Source organism: Doryrhamphus excisus, linkage group LG19 (assembly GCF_037039965.1).
Source record: "Doryrhamphus excisus strain RoL-2023G ecotype Guam linkage group LG19, RoL_Dexc_Guam_v1.1, whole genome shotgun sequence".
NCBI lineage: Eukaryota > Metazoa > Chordata > Actinopteri > Syngnathiformes > Syngnathidae > Doryrhamphus > Doryrhamphus excisus.
In genome coordinates this window covers 2,293,311-2,317,642 of record NC_136375.1, presented here as the reverse complement: position 1 = coordinate 2,317,642, position 24,332 = coordinate 2,293,311, and the positions used below count along the sequence as shown (strand labels likewise).

General features: G+C 33.5%; 1 protein-coding gene across 2 annotated transcripts in view; it reads left to right on the top strand.

Moving 5' to 3' along the window:
- Positions 1-1,636: 1,636 nt before the first annotated feature.
- The window catches only part of plekhh1 (pleckstrin homology domain containing, family H (with MyTH4 domain) member 1), a 34,240-nt gene continuing 11,544 nt past the window's right edge, over positions 1,637-24,332 (top strand). The window contains exons 1-17 of one of the 2 annotated variants that reach the window (XM_078798986.1): positions 1,637-1,807; positions 6,161-6,223; positions 8,953-9,102; positions 9,184-9,267; positions 9,333-9,414; positions 9,479-9,619; positions 9,700-10,379; positions 11,991-12,069; positions 14,767-14,861; positions 14,937-15,084; positions 15,147-15,286; positions 15,350-15,460; positions 16,686-16,772; positions 16,843-17,004; positions 21,496-21,576; positions 23,874-24,053; positions 24,119-24,230. In XM_078798986.1, the coding sequence (XP_078655112.1) occupies positions 1,658-1,807; positions 6,161-6,223; positions 8,953-9,102; positions 9,184-9,267; positions 9,333-9,414; positions 9,479-9,619; positions 9,700-10,379; positions 11,991-12,069; positions 14,767-14,861; positions 14,937-15,084; positions 15,147-15,286; positions 15,350-15,460; positions 16,686-16,772; positions 16,843-17,004; positions 21,496-21,576; positions 23,874-24,053; positions 24,119-24,230 (2,545 nt within the window). In that variant the 5' untranslated portion in view covers positions 1,637-1,657. Of the gene's footprint in view, positions 1,808-6,160; positions 6,224-8,952; positions 9,103-9,183; positions 9,268-9,332; positions 9,415-9,478; positions 9,620-9,699; positions 10,380-11,990; positions 12,070-14,766; positions 14,862-14,936; positions 15,085-15,146; positions 15,461-16,685; positions 16,773-16,842; positions 17,005-21,495; positions 21,577-23,873; positions 24,054-24,118; positions 24,231-24,332 lie in introns of both variants that reach the window. The other variant, XM_078798985.1, reaches the window with a different exon arrangement.

Genomic DNA, 24,332 nt, shown 5'->3' with positions numbered 1-24,332 from the left:
CGAGGTTTAAGCACTATTCCCATGCTATTGTCTTGGACACTTTTTTTCCAGTGCGACTTATGTATGTTTTTTTCTACTTAATTATGCATTTTTGGCCTTGTGCGACTTATACTCCAGTGCGACTTATGTATGTTTTTTTTTCTACTTAATTATGCATTTTTGGCCTTGTGCGACTTATACTCCAGTGCGACTTATGTATGTTTTTTTCTACCTAATAATGTATTTATGGCCTTGTGCGACTTACACTCCGCAGTGACTTATGTATGTTTTTTTTCTAGCAAATGATGTATTTTTGGACTTGTGTGACTTACGTATACTCCAGTGCGACTTATGTATGTTTTTTTACCTAATGATGCATTTTTGGCCTTGTGCGACTTATACTCCAGTGCGACTTATGTATGTTTTTTTCTACCTAATAATGTATTTATGGCCTTGTGCGACTTACACTCCGCAGTGACTTATGTATGTTTTTTTTCTACCAAATGATGTATTTTTGGCCTTGTGTGACTTACGTATACTCCAGTGCGACTTATGTATGTTTTTTTACCTAATGATGCATTTTTGGCCTTGTGCGACTTATACTCCAGTGCGACTTATGTATGTTTTTTTCTACCTAATAATGTATTTATGGCCTTGTGCGACTTACACTCCGCAGTGACTTATGTATGTTTTTTTTCTAGCAAATTATGTATTTTTGGCCTCGTGTGACTTACGTATACTCCAGTGCGACTTATGTATGTTTTTTTACCTAATGATGCATTTTTGGCCTTGTGCGACTTATACTCCAGTGCGACTTATGTATGTTTTTTTCTACCTAATAATGTATTTTTGGCCTTGTGCGATTTATACTCCAGAGCGACTTATGTATGTTTTTTTTCTACCTAATAATGTATTCATGGCCTTGTGCGACTTATACTCTGGAGCGACTTACGTATGTTTTTTTTCTACCGAATGATGTATTTTTGGCCTTGTGTGACTTATACTCCAGTGCGACTTATGTATGTTTTTTTCTACCTAATTATGCATTTTTGGCCTTGTGCGACTTATACTCCGCAGCGACTTATGTATGTTTTTTTTCTACCTAATGATATATTTTTGGCCTTGTGCGACTTACACTCCGGTGCGACTTATGTATGTTTTTTTTCTACCTAATGATGTATTATTGGGCTTGTGCGACTTATACTCCAGTGCGACTTATGCATATTTTTTTTCTACTTAATGATGCATTTTTGTCCTTGTGAGACTTATACTCCGGAGCGACTTATGTATGTTTTTGCTACCTAATGATGCATTTTTGGTCTTGTGTGACTTATACTCCAGTGCGACTTATGTATGTTTTTTTCTACCTAATGATGTATTTTTGTCCTTGTGCGACTTATACTCCAGTGCGACTTATGTATGTTTTTTTCTACCTAATGATGTATTTTTGTCCTTGGGCGACTTATACTCCAGTGCGACTTACGTATGTTTTTTGCTACCTAATGATGCATTTTTGGTCTTGTGTGACTTATACTCCAGTGCGACTTACGTATGTTGCCAAACAACTTTTCTTCCTGTCACTCACACTCACCAAAGATGGCGCTGGCGTTACACAATCACCTTCTGTTTGACTCGTCTGTCTTCCACTCAAAGGGGGCGACATCAGAGAATCCTCGCCATGGCCGACGTGTTGGATGGAAGAGGCGGCGTAGGCGGAGCCGTGGGGGCGTCCGGTGTGGATTGGCAGAAACGCTGCGTCGCTTTGGAGATGCAGCTGCTCCGGTTCCGGCTTCAGGCGGGGAGAATCCGGGAACTGCTGGCCGAGAAGGTGAGGAAGAAGGGTTTATTTTATTATTGCTGCATCATAACTGGCAGGGGAACTCTTCTACCTTATTGGGAAAAAGCCAAAGAAAAAGCACATAGGGGTTAGACTGAAAGATTTGCACGTCTTTGCGTTCTCCGTGTTCCTGTTTGATTACTTTAGCATGGAGACGCCATGTTTTTTCCTCATTGGTGCCAACTGTTGGCTAATCGTTTTCCACTGGTACGCTAGCAGTGAAGTCGACACCTCAACAGTGTCTGGCCCGTATTTGTTTAATTTAATTTAATTTAATTTAATTTAATTTAATTTAATTTAATTTAATTTAATTTAATTTAATTTAATTTAATTTAATTTAATTTAATTTAATTTAATTTTGATTATTTTTTTGATTTAGTTTTGTTTAAAATTTTTATAAACCAGAACACACAAACCCTACAACGTATTAAAACATCTTTTATCTTTTGTTTTGTTTTATAAATAGTAAATTTAAAGTAAATTTATTTATTTATTTTTTATTTTTTATTTTTTATTTTTTATTTTTTATTTTTTATTTTTTATTTTTTATTTTTTATTTTTTATTTTTTATTTTTTATTTTTTATTTTTTATTTTTTATTTTTTATTTTTTATTTTTTATTTTTTATTTTTTATTTTATTTTTTATTTTTTATTTTTTGTTTTTTGTTTTTTGTTTTTTATTTTTTATTTTTTATTTTTTATTTTTTATTTTTTATTTTTTATTTTTTATTTTTTATTTTTTATTTTTTATTTTTTATTTTTTATTTTTTATTTTTTATTTTTTATTTTTTATTTATTTTTATTTTTTATTTATTTTTAGTTTTTTTTATTTTTTTTTATTTGATTTATTTTTTATTTATTTTTGAATAAATAAATCGTTTGATTTATTTTACATTTTTATAAACCAGAACACACAATCCCTACAACATATTAAAACATCTTTTATGTTTTGTTTCGTTTATGCATGAGAGGCAAACGAACAAAAAAAGTTGTAGCTTATGTTGCAGAAAATGTTACAAAGGTACTTAAATAATGTCAAATAATTCCAAGAATAAAGTCGAAAAGAAGAAAAAAAAGGTGAAAAAAATGTAAAGAAAAACTCCAACAGCAATTATGGAAAAAGACGGCTGTGACTTTATGATAACAAATGCTAGCTATTAAGAGGGGGAAAAAAACGCTGGATTCTAACGGGAAAAAAACATTGCAATTTTATTTTAACTTGTAAAAGTATGATGAAATATTTAATTTTTTTTTATTTATTTTATTTTTGCTTTAATTTATTGTTGCTTTCATTTATTCATTTATTCATTTATTCATTTATTCATTTATTCATTTATTCATTTATTCATTTATTCATTTATTCATTTATTCATTTATTCATTTATTCATTTATTTATTTATTTTAATGTATTTTTTATTTGATTTATTTTTATTTTTTTTATTTTTTTTTTATTTAGTTTTTTTTTTTTTTTTTTTTGAATAAATAAATCATTTTACATTTTTATAAACCAGAACACACAATCCCTACAACGTATTAAAACATCTTTTATGTTTTGTATTTTTTTATGCATGAGAGGCAAACGAAAAAAAAAATGACGACTGCGACTTTATGATAACAAATGCTAGCTATTAAGAGGGGAAAAAACACTGGATTCTAACTTTTCAATTTTTTAAATTTTATTTATTTTTTATTTATTTTATTTTTGCTTGAATTTATTTTTGCTTGAATTTATTTTTGTTTTGATTTATTTTTGCTTTGATTTATTTTTGCTTTGATTTATTTTTTATTTATTGTGAATTAATTGTGGATTATTTGTCGATTAATTTTGGATTAATGTTGGATTAATTGTGGATTAATTTTGGATTGGCTTAAATTAATTTTTGATTAATTTTTGATTAATTTTTGATTAATTTTTGATTAATTTTTGATTAATTTTTGATTAATTTCTGATTAATTTTTGATTAATTTTTGATTAATTTTGGATTAATTTTGGATTAATTTTGGATTAATTTTGGATTAATTTTGGATTAATTTTGGATTAATTTTGGATTAATTTTGGATTAATTTTGAATGAATGAATGAATTATGAGATGAACGTTGACGTCAGTCAGCCGGACCGAGAGGCGTGGACGTAAACGGCCCCCACTGTAGCATCGCAATGTTTACAAACGCGTCCACACAGGAAGTGCCGTGACCCGTATGAAAGGAGAAGAACCCCACTCCTGTTGGCTCCAAGTGGGAGTGGGGGTGGGCGGGGGGGGGTGCCTACCATTCCGTCATGTTTATTGCTTTTCGGAAAGTCCTGCTTTCATGCTCTTCATCTGCTCTGACTTGCCAAGTTAGGAGTGTTTTACACATTGACCCACTTTGGTGTGGAAAAAAAAAAAAAAATCTCTCGGGAGAAAAAGCGGACTTGCCTGTGACACGGCGTTTACCTCACAGGGAGAAATCTTCACTCTGTTTGCCTTGTGAGGACCTGAGGAGGTTTTTAGTGTCCAGGGTGCGTTTAAGGAAGCTACTGAAATGGAAACATCCACCCACAGCTCTTACCTTGGACTGTGTTGGGACTCCGTGAAATTGCCAACGAAATGTCCTTGCCTGGCTCCTGTGTAATAATAGATAATAAATAATAATGTGGAGAATAAATAGATGACATCAAATATGAACAATGTACAGCGTAAACAGTAATTTTAATAATAATTTAGAATAAATAACAATAATTTAAAGTTTTCAACTTGAAAAGCAACGTATTCAACTATAAAATGGCATGTTTAAAATGTTTTTATTGCTATTTATTATTATTTTAATTTTTTTTAAATTACTATACAAGTGTTTTTTTAAATTATTATTGTTATTATTATGTGAAAAAAACATTTAAACTGGAAAGGCAAGTTATTTAATGTAATGCAATAGCATATACTGTACTATAAATTATATTGTTATAATAATATTATTTTACAAAATGTATATTATATATAAATATATTATATAAAAATTCTATATATTTTATAAAATTTTATTAAAATAATATTATTTTATTTTTATTATTTATTATTATTTTTTAATTTTATTTTATAATTTTAATTTATTTTTTATTTTAATTTTCATGTTTTATAGCAGGGCGGCACGGTGTTCGAGTGGTTAGCGCGCAGACCTCACAGTGAGGAGACCCAAGTTCAATTCCACCCTCGGCCATCTCTGTGTGGAGTTTGCATGTTTCCTCCCACATGCCAAAAACATGCTAGGTTAATTAGCGACTCCAAATTGTCCATAGGTATGAATGTGAGTGTGAATGGTTGTTTGTCTATATGTGCCCTGTGATTGGTTGGTCACCAGTCAGCTGGGAGAGGGCCCCGCGACCCTCGTGAGGAAAAGCGGTAGAAAATGAATGAATGAATGAATGTTTTTTATTATTATTGTTATTATTATGTGAAAAAAAACATTTAAACTGGAAAGGCAAGTTATTTAATGTAACGCAATAGCATACACTGGACTATAAATTATATTATTATAATAATATTATTTTATATTATTTTATAAAATATATATTATATATAAATATATTATATAAAAAACTATATTTTTTATAAAATTTTATTAAAATATTATTTTATTTTTATTATTTATTTATTTATTTTTTATTTATATTTGTATGTTTTATAGTAGGGCCAGTCAAGGGTGTACCAAAGACAGCTGGGATAGGCTCCAGCATACCCCCCAGTAATTATATTATTATAATAATATTATTTTATAGAATATATATTACATATAAATATATTATATAAAACATCTATATATTTTATAAAATTGTATTAAAATAATATTTAAATTTTTTATGATTTATTATTATTTTTTAATTTGTATTTGTATGTTTTATAGTAGGGCTGCATTTTTTATTTAATTTTATTTTTATTTTATAATTTTAATTTATTTTGTTATTTTAATTTGTATGTTTCATAGTAGGGTAATATAATATAATATAAAGCCAATAGCATACACTGGACTATAAATTATATTATTATAATAATATTATTTTATAATATTTTATAAAATATATATTATATATAAATATAATATATAAAAATATCTATATAGTTTCTCCGGTTTCACCAAACTGGCAAACTATGCATGTTTAACATTCTCTTATTTGACTCGCTGGTCAAACGTGTGATTCATTTTTAATTAGGACATTTTCACGTCTGTTAAACTTTCCCACGCACTTCCCAGTGGAGGGGTGGGGGGGTGGGGGGGGGGGGGGGCTGGTGTTCATTTACCCTGACAGGAGTGTAGACGCCACGTGAAAAACCATGGTAACCTGCTGCTTTGTCACTTTGTCCACTCAGATGCAGGAGCTGGAGCAGCGGGTGAGCGACGCCGACCGGCGCGCCGACAGTGCAGAGAAGCAGGTAAGAAAAGGTGGCACCTAAAAATTTAATTTAGGGGTACACTGGAAATATTCTTTTTCAAAGAATAAAGTCAAAGTATTAACAGAAACAAAACAAAACAAGAAAAAGTCCCGGTTTTCAACAATAACATCATAATATTACGAGGAAAAGTCACATTTTAGTAGCTTACCATTGAAACATAATATTATGAAAAACAAACAACAAATAAATCATATTTGGAAAATAAGCTTTGGTTCAAATATAATGGGAATAAAGTCAAAATATTACAGAAAAATAGTTGTATTGTAATTTTACAAAAAATAATCAGAAAAAATATGATGATGTGATGAAATATTATAGAAGAAATCTTGGATGGATAAGAAGAAATACTCATCATTTTCGACAATAACAACATAATATGAATAAAAATAAAATAACATTTTTGCTGTAGTAAGTGGTACAAAAAATAAACAATATCAAACATATAACAAAGAAATTTTTGGAAATGTCGTTTGGGGAAATATTTGCAATGTTCAAAGTTCAAATATTATAGGAATAAAGTTATAATAAAAGTATATTATATTAATAATATGTAAAAAAAAATATTATATTAATAATATATAATAAAATAATAAAAGATAATTTATGAGAATAAAGTCAAAATATAAAAAAAATAATTGCATTGTTCCAAAGTTCCAAAAAGTCACAATTTTATGAAATAAAAATCAGAATATTATGAAAAAATATGATGATATGATGAAACATTATAGAAGAAATGTTGGATGGATAAAGTTTGTAATAACATCATAATATGAATAAAAATAAAATACAATTTTTGTAGTAGACAAAGAAAGTTGTCATATTTGGAAATGTAGTTTGGGGAAAGTTCAAATATTATAGGAATATTATAATTAATTTCTAAAAATATAAATTAATATAATATAATTAATTAATATAATTAATATAGATATATAAATTATACAAAATATTATAAATAATGTCAAAGTTATAATTAAAAAACTGTAATTTTACGAGAATAAAGTCAAAATATTACGTGAAAACACTAGTAACAAAAAAATAAAAGTACCAATTTTACAATTTTTTCCTATAATAAGGAATTATGAGAGTATAATATTATGGGAATAAAGTCAAAATATTGTTACAATAAAGTCATAATTGGAATGAAAAAATTGAAAAACAATAGCACAAATAAAAAAATACAGCTGTAATTTTCCAAAAAAATAAAGTCAAAATATTACAGAAAAATAGTTATTATATTATTATATTATTTGTAGTAGTAAGTGGTAAAAAAAATAAACAATATAAAACATATAAAACATATAACAAAGAAATTTGTAATTTTTGGAAATGTAGGGGAAAGTTCAAATATTATAGCAATATTATAAGTAATTTATCAATATATAAATTCATATAATATAATTAATTAATATAAATATATGAATTATAAAAACTATATATTATTATAATATATTATAATTATTTTTAAAAAGTTATAATTAACAAACAGTAATTTTAGGAGAATAAAGTCAAAATATTACGTGGAAACACTAGTAACAAAAAAAGTACCAATTTTACAATTTTTTTCCCATCATAAGGAATCATGAGAGTATAATATTATGGAAATAAATTCAAAATATTGTCACAATAAATTCATAATTGAAATAAAAAAATAAAAAAAGAATAGCACAAAAAAATACAGCTAAAGTCAAAAATATATATATAAAAATATATATAAATATAAAGTCAAAATATTACAGAAAAATTGTATTGTAAGTTCCAAAAGTCACAATTTTACAAAAGAAAATCAGAATATTATGAAAAAATATGATATGATGAAATATTATAGAAAAAATGTTGGATGGATAAAGTTTGTAATCTAAGAAGAAATAGTCATTGTTTTGTGAATAACATCATAATATGAATAAAAACATTTTTGTAGTAGTAAGTGGTAAAAAAAAAACATATAAACATAAACATATAAAACATATAACAAAGAAAGTTGTAATTTTTTGGAAATGTAGTTTGGGGAAAGTTAAAATATTATAGGAATATTATAATTAATTTCTAAAAATATAAATTAATATAATTATAATTAATTAATATAATTAATATAGATATATAAATAAATTATAAAAAATATTATAAATAATGTCAAAGTTATAATTAAAAAACTGTAATTTTACAAGAATAAAGTCAAAATATTACTTGAAAACACAAAAAAATAAAAGTACCAATTTTACAATTTTTTCCCATCATAAGAAATCATGAGATTATAATATTATGGGAATAAAGTCAAAATATTGTTACAATAAAGTCATAATTGAAATAATTGGGGGTGTTACAGCTGTAATTTCCCAAAAATAAAGTCAAAATATTACAAGAAAAAAGTAGCAATTTTACAACAATGAACCCGTAGCACAGCGCAACTCGACCTTGGATGAGCGTAAGAAGATGGATGCATGTATCGCCGTCGATGAGTTCGAAACCTTGACCACACTTTCCCATACAGGAAGTGCAACCAGACCTGTTGATCTCGTATTAAATTTTAGTGATGTAGAATATAAAAGCTCTACTAGAGAGGAGTATTGGCTTTTTAACGTATTTTAACATATTTTAACGTATTTTAACGTATTTTAACGTATTTTAACGTATTTTAACGTATTTTAACGTATTTTAACGTATTTTAACGTATTTTAACGTATTTTATTGTTTGCCGGAATACATTCCAGATACAAGTCATGGAGGAAAAACTGAAGACCGCCAACGTACAAAGCACCGAATCCGAGAGCTTGTTGTACAGGAAGTACCAAGACCTGACTGGGCGGGTCCAGGAAAAAGACGCCACGATAAAGAGATTAGAGATCCAGCTGGAGAACCAGGTGTGGGCGGAGCCATCCTAATACAAAAACGAAAAACTATTTATACCGAAAAGTTTGGAATAACGATTTATCTGACTCCAGATCTTCGCCCGAACCCAGGAAGCAAAGATGATTGAGGAAAAGGCAGCCAAGATCAAAGACTGGGTCACGGTGAAGCTTAGAGAGGTAAACACGGACTATAGCACCCCCTGTGGGAAAATTTTTTAAATCATATCTGACATTTTTGACAGATGGAACAGGAGAACCAGAAGCTCAAAGAAGCTAACCTGAAGCAAACGGAGCAGATCATTTTGCTGCAGGAAAAACTACAAGGTCTGCAAAGATCAGGACTAAGATCCGGAAGCTTATAGTCCTAAATATCGTGATGTCCCTCAAGTTCTTTTAGAAAAACCGGGCTCCTCTGGATACCCCAGCGAGTCTCCTGCAACGGACACCAACCAGCTGGACAAAAGCCCTCAGGTTCCTCCAAGCTGCCCTGGTACGCCGCCCATGCCAGGTGACACCCGAAGACCACTAGGTGCTTATGGACCAACCAAGACCTCAAAAGTCAAAACCAAAAACAGCTTGTTTAACTAAGCTCTGTCATGTTCTTCGCAGACTTGAAGAAGACCCCGGAACTGTCTATGATTCCTCATGGTCCAAACACGGAGGGCTCCAGTGGACCAGGGTCCCGGGGGTGCCCCGAGGGTCAGGCAGTGCCTTCGGACAGAGACAACGCCGAGTTGAACAGCAAATTCCGCTCACAGTGCCTGGACTCATCTTCATCCGGTTCCATGGCTTACGAAGTATCCCACCACGGACCGGGGTCCCCAAAGTCCCCGCTCAGACTCGCTCCGAAAAACCCGCTCTTGCCACGCTCTCCCTCCACCAACAGCCCTTTGTCTCCCCAGTCAGGCGCTAGCACAACCTTACCCAAGATCCGGACCCCGCTGACCCCTAGGGACAGCATCCAGCTAATGAAGAAGCACTCGAGTCAACCCCAGCCCGGCCTGGGCGGACTCCAGCGTCTGGTTAGCATCGACATCACAACACCCGGGTCTGCGTCTTCCACCCTGAAGAGTACATGCACCCCGACCCCGGTCTTCTCCCAAACGGTTGCGGAAACAGACATCGATGACGCACTCCTTGACGGCATGGACGGGGTCGTGGAAGGTTCAGGATCGGGGTACCCTACCGGGGAGGGGCGACACCTTTTGGGACTGTCAGAAAAACCGGAGCAGCTGGATGGAGAAGTCATGAAACCACCAACGCCTCCCTTGCATCGTTTTCCTTCCTGGGTACGAATCAATGCTCCACATTCTCCACTTTGCTGTAGTGCCCCATTGAATCCCTGCCCTCAGTCTCCTCTTGGATAATAGTGTTCCATTTTGTGAGGGGTCCACATGGAACCCCCAGAAAGTTACCAAATATTGTTCCTTGTCTAAAACCATCTCCTGTAATTTATACGGTCTGCATTCCCGGTAACATGGCAGACTTTTTCCGAGGAAGGTTTGGACCCCGCCGGAGCCGCCCTTTGCCGCCAATTTAGCTTATTTGATTATTTTGAAGGGTTCCAGACGATGTGGTCCTTCTGTGATATTCACTCTCACTGGATCGGTTCGCAGCCGAGTGTGAAGCGACCAGGATGAGAATCGGCACTTCCAAGTCCGAGTCCGTGGTTCTGACCCGGAAAAGGGTGGTGTGCCATCTCTGGGTCGGGGATGGACAAGCGGATTGGTGGCGGTTCGGCGTCCGAAATGATCAAATTGCAAATCAATCTCCTCCATCCGCATCTGTCTCGTTCCTGATCCTATCCATCCTGGTCACTCTCAATGTGAACCTCAGCATCCTCATCTCTGCTACTTCCAATTCTCATTTTAGCAGCTTAAAGTTGAAACATAATGTTATGGGGGAAAAAAACAAATAAATCATAGAAGGTTTGGTTCAAATATAATGGGAATAAAGTCAAAATATTAAAAATAAAATAACATTTTTGTAGTAGTAAGTGGTAAAAAAATAAACAATATAAAACATAACAAAGAAAGTTGTAATTTTTCAAAATATTAACAATGTTCAAAATTCAAATATAGGAATAAAGTTATAATTAAAAAAACTTAATTTTATGAGAATAAAGTCAAAATATTACAGAAAAATAGTTGTATTGTAAGTTCCAAAAAGTCACAATTTTACAAAAAAATGTGAATATTATGAAAAAATATGATATGATGAAATATTATAGAAAAAATGTTGGCTGGATAAAGTTTGTAATCTAAGAATAAATAGTCATTGTTTTCGAGAATAACATCATAATATGAATAAAAATAAAATAACATTTTTGTAATAGTAAGTGGTAAAAAAATATATATAAAAAATATAAAAAATATAAAAAATATAAATAATATAAAAAATATAAATATATAAAAATATAAGAAATATAAAAAATATAAGAAATATAAAAAATATAAAATATATAAAAAATATAAAAAATATAAAAAATATAAAAATATATAATATAAAAAATAAAATATAAAATATAAAACACATTACAAAGAAAGTTTTAATTTTTGGAAATGTAGTTTGGGGAAATATTCAAATATTATAGGAATAAAGTTACTGTAATTTTTTTACTGTCTTTTTTTCAGTGGTAATGTCTCCAGACCAAACAACATGGCTGGTCTCACCAGTTTTGTATACTTTCACTTTCATTTTAGTTCCTCTAATGGGAATTGAGCTTTTTAAAATGATGCGCGTAAAACTCGGACGTGGACATAACGTATGCGACACCTCGAGATGGAGTAGCCAGGGATAAAGTGATCATGTTGGTTCTATTCTTTGGTTGCTATGGCGACTCATATGTTTTCCTGAAGTATGGCTATTTATTTTTAGCATTATTTTCCTTTTTTCTGCAGGAGAGTCGGATCTACGCGGTGGCCAAGTCCGGAATGAGAGTATCAGAGGCCTCCCCAGGAAGCAGGGGCCCTGTTCGAGGTGAGCGTGTGCAGAGCATCGGGTCACATGTCACTCAGCGGCCACTCAGGCTGCAGCAGGGGTGGTCGCTTTGGGATCTGTCATTGCAGCCTTTTATGTTGCGCCCCACGGCCGGGGACCCGGCACACCTGCGTGGGTGTCGGGTCATCTCCGGAATATAGAAGCTGGATACATGCTAACATTCAGATTTCTTTTTATGCTGCATTGTATCGATAGCCGGTGGGGTGGCCGGAAAGTGATTGGGGTGGCCAGGGCCACTGTTGTGTGCGGCAGTGAAACGCGTCGGTGGTTAAGCTGAACTACTGTTCCACACCACAGAGCCGCATTTGTCAAAATTGAACCCCAACCATGGGGGTGGCCACTGGGGTGGCCGGACATGATTTTACTTTGTCCCAGCTTAACAAGTTCAAGGTCAACAAAAACTAGCATGCTAACATTCAGATTTCTTTTAATGCTGCATTGTATCGATAGCCGGTGGGGTGGCCGGAGAGTGACCGGGGTGGCCATGGTCACCGCTCGCGGTTAAGCTGAACTAATGTTTTAGTTTGTTGTTGTTAATGTTTTTAATTTGTCAAAATTGTCCCCCAGCCGTGGGGGTGGCCGCTGGGGTGGCCGGACATGATTTTACTTTTTCCCAGCTTAACAAGTTTTCTCAGAAGTTCTTCTACTACTACCGCAACCAGGAAGACAAGGTCAACAAAAACTAGCATGCTAACATTCAGATTTCTTTTAATGCTGCATTGTATCGATAGCCGGTGGGGTGGCCGGAGAGTGACCGGGGTCGCCACGGTCACCGCTCGTGGTTAAGCTGAACTAATGTTTTAGTTTGTTGTTGTTAATGTTTTTAATTTGTCAAAATTGTCCCCCAGCCGTGGGGGTGGCCGCTGGGGTGGCCGGACATGATTTTACTTTGTCCCAGCTTAACAAGTTTTCTCGGAAGTTCTTCTACTACTACCGCAACCAGGAAGACAAGGTCAACAAAAACTAGCATGCTAACATTCAGATTTCTTTTAATGCTGCATTGTATCGATAGCCGGTGGGGTGGCCGGAAAGTGACCGGGGTGGCCACGGCCACCGCTCGCGGTTAAGCTGAACTAATGTTTTAGTTTGTTGTTGTTAATGTTTTTAATTTGTCAAAATTGTCCCCCAGCCGTGGGGGTGGCCGCTGGGGTGGCCGGACATGGTTTTACTTTGTCCCAGCTTAACAAGTTTCCTCGGAAGTTCTTCTACTACTACCCCAACCAGGAAGACAAGGTCAACAAAAACTCACATGCTAACATTCAGATTTCTTTATATGCTGCATTGTATAGATAGATCCCAGTGGGGTGGCCGGAGAGTGACCGGGGTGGCCACGGCCACCGCTCGCGGTTAAGCTGAACTAATGTTTTAGTTTGTTGTTGTTAATGTTTTTAATTTGTCAAAATTGTCCCCCAGCCATGGGGGTGGCCGCTGGGGTGGCCGGACATGATTTTACTTTGTCCCAGCTTAACAAGTTTCCTCTGACATTCTTCTACTACTACCGCAACCAGGAAGACAAGGTCAACAAAAACTAGCATGCTAACGTTCAGATTTCTTTTAATGCTGTATTGTATCGATAGCCGGTGGGGTGGCCGGAAAGTGATCGGGGTGGCCACGGCCACTGTTGTGTGCGGCAGTGAAACGCGTCGGTGGTTAAGCAGAACTACTGTTCCACACCACAAAGCCGCATTTGTCAAAATTGGACCCCAGCCGTGGGGGTGGCCGCTGGGGTGGCCAGACATGATTTTACTTTGTCCCAGCTTAACGAGATTTCTCAGAAGTTCTTCTACTACTACCGCAACCAGGAAGACAAGGTCAACAAAAACTAGCATGCTAACATTCAGATTTCTTTTAATGCTGCATTGTATCGATAGCTGGTGGGGTGGCCGGAAAGTGACCCGGGTGGCCAAGGCCACCGCTCGCGGTTAAGCTGAACTAATGTTTTAGTTTGTTGTTGTTAATGTTTTGAATTTGTCAAAATTGTCCCCAGCCGTGGGGGTGGCCGCTGGGGTGGCCGGACATGGTTTTACTTTGTCCCAGCTTAACAAGTTTCCTCGGAAGTTCTTCTACTACTACCCCAACCAGGAAGACAAGGTCAACAAAAACTCGCATGCTAACATTCAGATTTCTTTATATGCTGCATTGTATAGATAGATCCCAGTGGGGTGGCCGGAGAGTGACCGGGGTGGCCACGGCCACCGCTCGCGGTTAAGCTGAACTAATGTTTTAGTTTGTTGTTGTTAATGTTTTTAATTTGTCAAAATTGTCCCCCAGCCGTGGGGGTGGCCGCAGGGGTGGCCGGACATGATTTTACTTTGTCCCAGCTTAACAAGTTTTCTCAGAAGTTCTTCTACTACTACCGCAACCAGGAAGACAAGGTCAACAAAAACTAGCATGCTAACATTCAGATTTCTTTTAATGCTGCATTGTATCGATAGCTGGTGGGGTGGCCGGAGAGTGACCGGGGTGGCCACGGTCACCGCTCGCGGTTAAGCTGAACTAATGTTTTAGTTTGTTGTTGTTAATGTTTTTAATTTGTCAAAATTGTCCCCCAGCCGTGGGGGTGGCCGCTGGGGTGGCCGGACATGCTTTTACTTTGTCCCAGCTTAACAAGTTTGGCGCTTAAAAATGAAAAATGACTTTTTTTAATCATTCCCTTCATTTTTCAACATGTTGCAGGATCCGCCCCGCCCCAGTACCCGGCGGCGACGGGGGCGTTCGCGCAGTTGATTTACAAGAACATCAAGGTTCCCGTGTACACCACACTGAAAGGGGTGAGCGAGGCCGTCGTTTCCCAGGGTGCCTTCGGGGTGGCCGGTCTTTTAACGGTACTCGCGTGGCGTCTTTAGAAAGCCACCCAGATCAGCACGGTCCCACTGCGGGACGACGACTCGGGTTCCGAGGATGACAGCGGCTCCCTGGCCAGTTTACGGACCTCCGTGCTGGGTCCGGAGAAGAAGAGCGGCGTTCCCGGGAGCCCCCGTGCCGTCAAGAGAAGTAATAGTTTTGATGTTTTTTTTTTTTCTCGCTTCAATGACGAGCTAGCGGTTATCTTCCAGGTGTGTCCGTGTCCTCCATGAGCTCCGAGAGCGACTACGCCATTCCGCCCGATGCCTACTCCGTGGACAGCGACTACTCGGAACCGGAACACAAAGTCCAGCGGACTTCCTCGTACTCCTGTGAAAGCACCACCGGGCCTGTGAGTGGAATTTCGTTATCCAGAACCGCATTGTGCCGACACTTGAAGCCGTGTTGCCTTCAGGAGACGCTGGAAAAGTCGGGCTACCTGCTGAAGATGGGCAGTCAGGTGAAGGCGTGGAAGCGTCGCTGGTTCATCCTGAGGAACGGAGAGATCCTCTACTACAAGTCTCCCGTGAGTCCGCCACCTGCGGGGCTTCTCAACTGGTGGGCCGAGACCCAGAAGTGGGTTGTTGATCCATCTGAATAAAAAAATAGTGCAAAAAATTTTTTAAATAAAATATGATTTAAATATATAAAATAAAAATAACTTAAAAGTATAAAAATAGGGAAAAAATTACCAAAAATGTACCGAGGAATTTATAATAAAAATAACATAGATAAAATATAACAAACAAATATTATTTAAAGGAAAAAATTAATAAAAATAAAACACAAATAACAGTGACTTCAACAAAAACACAAAAATAAAAGTAAAAAAAAGCAATTCATAATAAAAAAATGTCAAACATTTTTTTAAAATAATGAATTAAAAGCATAAAAATAATACACACATAAATATGTACATAAAAATAAAAATTACAAAGAAAATAGGTAAATTAACAAATACATCTTTAAAAATAATAAACAGGAATAAAAGAATAACAATATAAAGAATTAATAAATACTTTTATTTAAAATACTTGAATAAAAATGTATGAAAATAATACAAATAAAAATGCTTTAACGGGAAAAAAAATAAAAATGTGGGAAAAAATTATAAAAATAAAGATTTTAACTACAAATTTAAACAATAAAAATAACAAAAAAATACTGAAATAAATATGTAAAAACTACCAATCAAAAAAAAGTTAAACTAATAAATATGATGTAAATGAAAAAAAAAATGATATAAGTGGAAAATAAATAATAAAAGTGACTTAAATATAAACAACAAATAATTATTATAATTAAATAATTATTATAATAATTATTATTTATTTATCACACTAAAAATATGACATAATTCCATATTTATTTATTGATTTATTCTTGTCTTCTTCTCACCTTGTTCTTATCTTTCCCGTCTTGCCTTGGTTGTTTTATTTAGTGATGACGTCATAAGTTAATTATGATATAGTGCAGAGTTGCTGGAAAAGTGATTTTTTTTTCTTGCAGATGAATAAAGGATTTTTCGAAATAAAAATGACATATAAAATCATAAACAAATAAAACGCCAAACATTAAAATTAAGAAGAAAAATTAAGAAAATAAAAATTCATAATAGAATAAAAGTGGAAAATAGAAAATGTGGGTGCCAAGTTGAGACCATTTGAGAACTCTGGACTCTGAGGTCCACATAAAACACAGCAAGACTCTTTCCAACTGTGTGTGTGTGTGTGTGTGTGTTATGCCGACAGAGCGACGTAATCAGGAAGCCTCAAGGTCAGATCGAACTCAACTCCTCTTGTCGTATCGTTCGGGGCGAAGGAGCGCATACTTTCCAAGTAAGTTCACTGAATGGATGGGATGAGCGTTTTTCCCGTCACATCCTCGTCCCGTTTCGTCTCCGAGCAGCTGATCACGGAGAACAAGACCTTCTACCTGACGGCGGATTCGCCCAACATCCTGGAGGAGTGGATCCGGGTTTTGCAGAACATCCTGAAAGTGCAGGCCAGCAGCCCGGTTAGCCTGGAACTGACGTCCGCCAAGCCGACTGTCAGAGGCTGGCTCACCAAGGTCAGGAATCATGACCCTGTAACATTACTAGAGCCCCATAGACATGAAATAACACCCCTATGGTTACCTTTACATTCCTATTTCGCAATCTAGTGGACACAATTAAAGAAAATAAGACACATAGGACATAGAAAAACGGTTTACCGCCTTCTAAATACGCTTTTTAACATTATTAGAGCCCTCTAGATATGAAATAACACCCCTATAGTCACCTTTACATTCGTATTTCTCAATTTAGTGGACACAATTAAAGAAAATAAGACACATAGGACATAGAAAACTGGTTTACCGCCTTCTAAATACGCTTTTTAACATTATTAGAGCCCTCTAGACAGGAAATAACACCCCTATAGTCACCGTTACACTCCTATTACCCAATATTGTAGACATAATAAAAGAAAGTGAGACACATAGGACATAGAAAACCCGTTTACCCCCTTCTAAATATACTTTTTAACATTATTAGAGCCCTCTAGACATGAAATAACACCCCTATAGTTACCTTTACATTCGTATTTCTCAATTTAGTGGACACAATTAAAGAAAATAAGACACATAGGACATAGAAAACCTGTTTACCGCCTTCTAAATATACTTTTTAACATGATTAGAGCCCTCTAGACATGAAATAACACCCCTATAGTCACCTTTACACCCCTATTACCTAATATAGTGGACATAATAAAAGAAAATGAGACACATAGGACATAGAAAACCTGTTTAAGACTTCCTAAATACACTTTTTAACATTACTAGAGCCCTCTAGACATAAAATAACACCCCTATAGTCACCTTTACATTCCTATTACCCAATATTGTAGACATAATAAAAGAAAGTGAGACACATAGGACATAGAAAACTGGTTTACCCCCTCTAAATATACTTTTTTAATGTTATTAGAGCCCTCTAGACATGAAATAACACCCCTATAGTTACCTTTACATTCATATTTCTTAAACTAGTGGACACAATTAAAGAGAATAAGACACATAGGACATAGAAAACTGATTTACCACCTTCTAAATACGCTTTTTAACATTATTAGAGCCCTCTAGACATGAAATAACACCCCTATAGTCATCTTTACACTCTTATTAACCAATATTGCAGACATAATAAAAGAAAATTAGACACATAGGACATAGAAAACCGGTTTATCGCCTTCTAAATATACTTTTTAACATTATTAGAGCCCTCTAGACATGAAATAACACCCCTATAGTCACCTTTACCTTTGTATTTCTCAATTAAGTGGACACAATTAAAGAAAATAAGACACATAGGACATAGAAAACCTGTTTACCGCCTTCTAAATATACTTTTTAACATGATTAAAGCCCTCTATACATGAAATAACACCCCTATAGTCACCTTTACATTCCTATTTCTCAATCTAATGGACACAATTAAAGAAAATAAGACACATAGGACATAGAAAACCTGTTTAAAACCTTCTAAATACACTTTGTAACATTATTAGAGCCCTCTAGACATGAAATAACACCCCTATAGTCCCCTTTACACTCCTATTACCTAATATAGTGGACATAATTAAAGAAAATAAGACACATAGGACATAGAAAACCTGTTTAAGACTTCCCAAATACACTTTTTAACATTACTAGAGCCCTCTAGACATAAAATAACACCCCTATAGTCACCTTTACATTCCTATTACCCAATATTGTAGACATAATAAAAGAAAGTGAGACACATAGGACATAGAAAACCGGTTTACCCCCTCTAAATATACTTTTTTTAAAGTTATTAGAGCCCTCTAGACATGAAATAACACCCCTATAGTCACCTTTACATTCCTATTTCTCAATCTAGTGGACACAATTAAAGAGAATAAGACACATAGGACATAGAAAACTGGTTTACCGCCTTCTAAATACGCTTTTTAACATTATTAGAGCCCTCTAGACATGAAATAACACCCCTATAGTCACCTTTACCCTTGTATTTTTCAATCTAGTAGACATAATTAATTAAAATAAGACACATAGGACATAGAAAACCTGTTTAAGACTTCCTAAATACACTTTTTAACATTACTAGAGCCCTCTAGACATGAAATAACACCCCTATAGTCACCTTTACATTCCTATTAGCTAATATAGTGGACGTAATAAAAGAAAATGAGACACATAGGACATAGAAAACCTGTTTACCGCCTTCTAAATACGCTTTTTAACATTATTAGAGCCCTCTAGACATGGAATAACACCCCTATAGTTGCCATTACATTCCTATTACCCAATATTGTAGACATAATAAAAGAAAGTGAGACACATAGGACATAGAAAACCGGTTTACTCCCTCTAAATATACTTTTTAATGTTATTAGAGCCCTCTAGACATGAAATAACACCCCTATAGTTACCTTTACATTCATATTTCTCAATCTAGTGGACACAATTAAAGAGAATAAGACACATAGGACATAGAAAACCTGTTTACCGCCTTCTAAATATACTTTTTAACATTATTAGAGCCCTCTAGACATGAAATAACACCCCTATAGTCACCTTTACACTCCTATTAGCTAATATAGTGGACGTAATAAAAGAAAATGAGACACATAGGACATAGTAAACCTGTTTAAGACTTCCTAAATACACTTTTTAACATTACTAGAGCCCTCTAGACATAAAATAACACCCCTATAGTCACCTTTACATTCCTATTAGCTAATATAGTGGACGTAATAAAAGAAAATGAGACACATAGGACATAGAAAACCTGTTTAAGACTTCCTAAATACACTTTTTAACATTACTAGAGCCATCTAGACATGAAATAACACCCCTATAGTCACCTTTACATTCCTATTAGCTAATATAGTGGACGTAATAAAAGAAAATGAGACACATAGGACATAGAAAACCCATTTAAAACTTCCTAAATACACTTTTTAACATTACTAGAGCCCTCTAGACATAAAATAACACCCCTATAGTCACCTTTACATTTCCATTACCCAATATTGTAGACATAATAAAAGAAAGTGAGACACATAGGACATAGAAAACCGGTTTACCCCATCTAAATATACTTTTTAACATTATTAGAGCCCTCTAGACATGAAATAACACCCCTATAGTCACCTTTACATTCCTATTTCTCAATTAAGTGGACACAATTAAAGAAAATAAGACACATAAGACATAGAAAACTGGTTTACCGCCTTCTAAATACGCTTTTTAACATTATTAGAGCCCTCTAGACATGAAATAACACCCCTATAGTCACCTTTACCCTTGTATTTTTCAATCTAGTAGACATAATTAAATAAAATAAGACACATAGGACATAGAAAAGCTGTTTAAGACTTCCTAAATACACTTTTTAACATTACTAGAGCCCTCTAGACATGAAATAACACCCCTATAGTCACCTTTACACTCCTATTAGCTAATATAGTGGACGTAATAAAAGAAAATGAGACACATAGGACATAGAAAACTGGTTTACCGCCTTCTAAATACGCTTTTTAACATTATTAGAGCCCTCTAGACATGGAATAACACCCCTATAGTCACCTTTACATTCCTATTACCCAATATTGTAGACATAATAAAAGAAAGTGAGACACATAGGACATAGAAAACCGGTTTACCCCCTCTAAATATACTTTTTAACATTATTAGAGCCCTCTAGACATGAAATAACACCCCTATAGTCACCTTTATACTCCTATTAGCTAATATAGTGGACGTAATAAAAGAAAATGAGACACATAGGACATAGAAAACCCATTTAAAACTTCCTAAATACACTTTTTAACATTACTAGAGCCCTCTAGACATAAAATAACACCCCTATAGTCACCTTTACATTTCTATTACCCAATATTGTAGACATAATAAAAAAAAGTGAGACACATAGGACATAGAAAACCGGTTTACCCCCTCTAAATATACTTTTTTTAAAGTTATTAGAGCCCTCTAGACATGAAATAACACCCCTATAGTCACCTTTACATTCCTATTTCTAAATCTAGTGGACACAATTAAAGAGAATAAGACACATAGGACATAGAAAACTGGTTTAAGACTTCCTAAATGCACTTTTTAACATTATTAGAGCCCTCTAGACATAAAATAACACCCCTATAGTCACCTTTACACTCCTATTAGCTTATATAGTGGACGTAATAAAAGAAAATGAGACACATAGGACATAGAAAACCTGTCAAGGTCAGGAATCACGACCTTATTGAAAGTCACGGGTCAGGATCAGTCACAATCTAAACCAGGACATCAGCTGGCGTCATGCTAAAGACATCCACCACAGACCTGCTGCTCTGATGCACAAATCAAACGTACCCCTGACCGACGAATCTGTCAAGAAGCTTATTTAATGACTTTAGCCTTTGGTGTGAGTCCAACATAACGCTAATGTAAAGCCTTATAATAAATAGGCTAATAATAAATGCTAATAAAAGATCAGCCAGCCTATTCTTATGTTTTGTTTTCCTGCCTCAGGTCAAACACGGACATTCCAAGCTGGTGTGGTGCTGCTTGCTCGGGAAGTTCTTCTACTACTACCGCAACCAGGAAGACAAGGTCAACAAAAACTAGCATGCAATGTATAGTGTATTATATAGTGGGGTGGCCGGAGAGTGGCCACCCCACTGGCCACATTGGGGCTCTGCAGTTGTTGTGTGCGGCAGTGAAACGTGTCGGTGGTTAAGCTGAACTAATGTTCCACACCACAGAGCCGCATTTGGCAAAATTGTCCCCCAGCCATGGGGGTGGCCGCCGGGGTGGCCGGACCTTTCTTTTTTCCCCCCCATCCTGGTTTTCTAAAATGACAACTTATTTGCATTTAAATTTGTTTTGTTTCTCTGAATATTATGACAATACAAAATAAAGCTTGCCTCTAAAATGACATATTTAAAAAAATAAAAAAAATTAAATAAATATAAAAAAATATAATAAATAAAAAAAAAAATAGGCAATTTAAAATAAAAAATTAAATAAATAAAAAATTAAATAAAAAAAATAACTTATTTGCATTTAAATTTGTTTTGTTTCTCTGAATATTATGACAATACAAAATAAAGCTTGCCTCTAAAATGACATATTTAAAAAAATAAAAAAAATTAAATAAATATAAAAAAATATAATAAATAAAAAAAAAAAAATAGGCAATTTAAAATAAAAAATTAAATAAATAAAAAATTAAATAAAAAAAATAACTTATTTGGATTTAAATTTGTTTTGTTTCTCTGAATATTATGACAATACAAAATAAAGCTTGCCTCTAAAATGACATATTTAAAAAAATAAAAAAAAATTAAATAAATATAAAAAATATAATAAATAAAACAATAATAATAGGCAATTTAAAATAAAAAATTAAATAAATAAAAAAATTAAATAAAAAAAATAACTTATTTGGATTTAAATTTGTTTTGTTTCTCTGAATATTATGACAATACAAAATAAAGCTTGCCTCTAAAATGACATGTTTAAAAAAAAATTAAAAAAATTAAATAAATATAAAAAAATATAATAAATAAAAAAATAATAATAGGCAACTTAAAATAAAAAATTAAATAAATACAAAAATTAAATAAAAAAAATAAGTTATTTGGATTTAAATTTGTTTTGTTTCTCTGAATATTATGACAATACAAAATAAAGCTTGCCTCTAAAATGACATATTTAAAAAAATAAAAAAAATTAAATAAATATAAAAAAATATAATAAATAAAAAAATAATAATAGGCAATTTAAAATAAAAAATTAAATAAATAAAAAAATTTAATTAAAAAAATAACTTATTTGGATTTAAATTTGTTTTATTTCTCTGAATATTATGACAATACAAAATAAAGCTTGCCTCTAAAATGACATATTTAAAAATATAAAAAAATGAAATAAATATAAAAAATTTAAATAAATAAAAAAATAATAATAGGCAACTTAAAATAAAAAATTAAATAAATAAAAAAATTAAATAAAAAAATAACTTATTTGGATTTAAATTTGTTTTGTTTCTCTGAATATTATGACATTACAAAATAAAACTTTTTTTTAATAGCTCGCCTCTATGCCGACTAAAATGACATATTTAAAAAATAAAAAAATTGAATAAATAAAAAAATTAATTAAAAAAAATAGATAACTTATTTGAATTTAAATTTGTTTTGTTTCTCTGAATATTATGACCTTACAAAATAAAACTTTTTCTTTAATAGCTTGCCTCTATGCCGACTAAAATGAAATATTAAAAAAAATAATAATAAAATAAAATAAATTAAAAAAATAAAATAAAATGACATAGAATTTGAATTTTTCCTCTGGTTGGAATGAGACGTTTTTCTCTTAATATTTTGACTTTATTCTCATAAAATGGAGCATTTATATGACATTACAAAATAAAACTTTTTCTTTAATAGCTTGCCTTTATGCCGCCTAAAATGACAAATTAAAAAAAATATAATAATAAAATAAATAAAAAAATATAAAATTACATATTTAAAATTAGAATTTTTCTTCTGGTTGGAATGAGACGTTTTCTTCTTTATATTTTGACTTTATTGTCATAAAATTGAGCATTTAGTATATGACATTACAAAATAAAACATTTTTTTAATAGCTTGCCTCTATGCCGACTAAAATGACATAAAAAAAAATTTAATTAAAATAAATAAAAAAAATAAAATAAATAAAAAACATTAAAATAAATAAAAATTAAAATGAATGAAAAAAATTAAAATGAATAAAAAATATAATAAAATTACATATTTAAATGAGATTTTTTCCTCTGGTTGGAATGAGACGTTTTCCTCTTAATATTTTGACTTTATTCTCATAAAATGGAGCATTTACGTTTGTACCCTCTTCTGTCTCAGTTGCCTCTGGGTCGGCTGCAGATGCGCGAGGCCTCGGTCCAGGAAGTGGATCGTTCGTGCGACTCAGATGAGGACTACGAGGCGGGCAGTCGGGGCTTCCTGTCGTCTCACTGCACCTTGGTGATCAAGCCCGCCGACCAGAGCCCCACGTACCTTCTCATAGGAACCAAACAGGAAAAGGTACGGTTGACCGCCATGGCTGGAGTTTGGAACTTCCTGGGCGCAAACGGCTCTTTTGTCCGCAGGATGCCTGGTTGTATCACCTGTCTGTGGCCGCAGGAAGTGGCGCAAATTTGAGGGTGGGCACGGAGTACGAGCAGCTCATCGGGCGACTGCTTGACGCTGATGGGGACGCAGGTGACACACAAAAACATACCATTGGATTAAAGTCAATTTTCACCTGTTTAGTGCCTTTTAAATATGCTTTTTAACATTATTAGAGCCCTCTAGACATGAAAT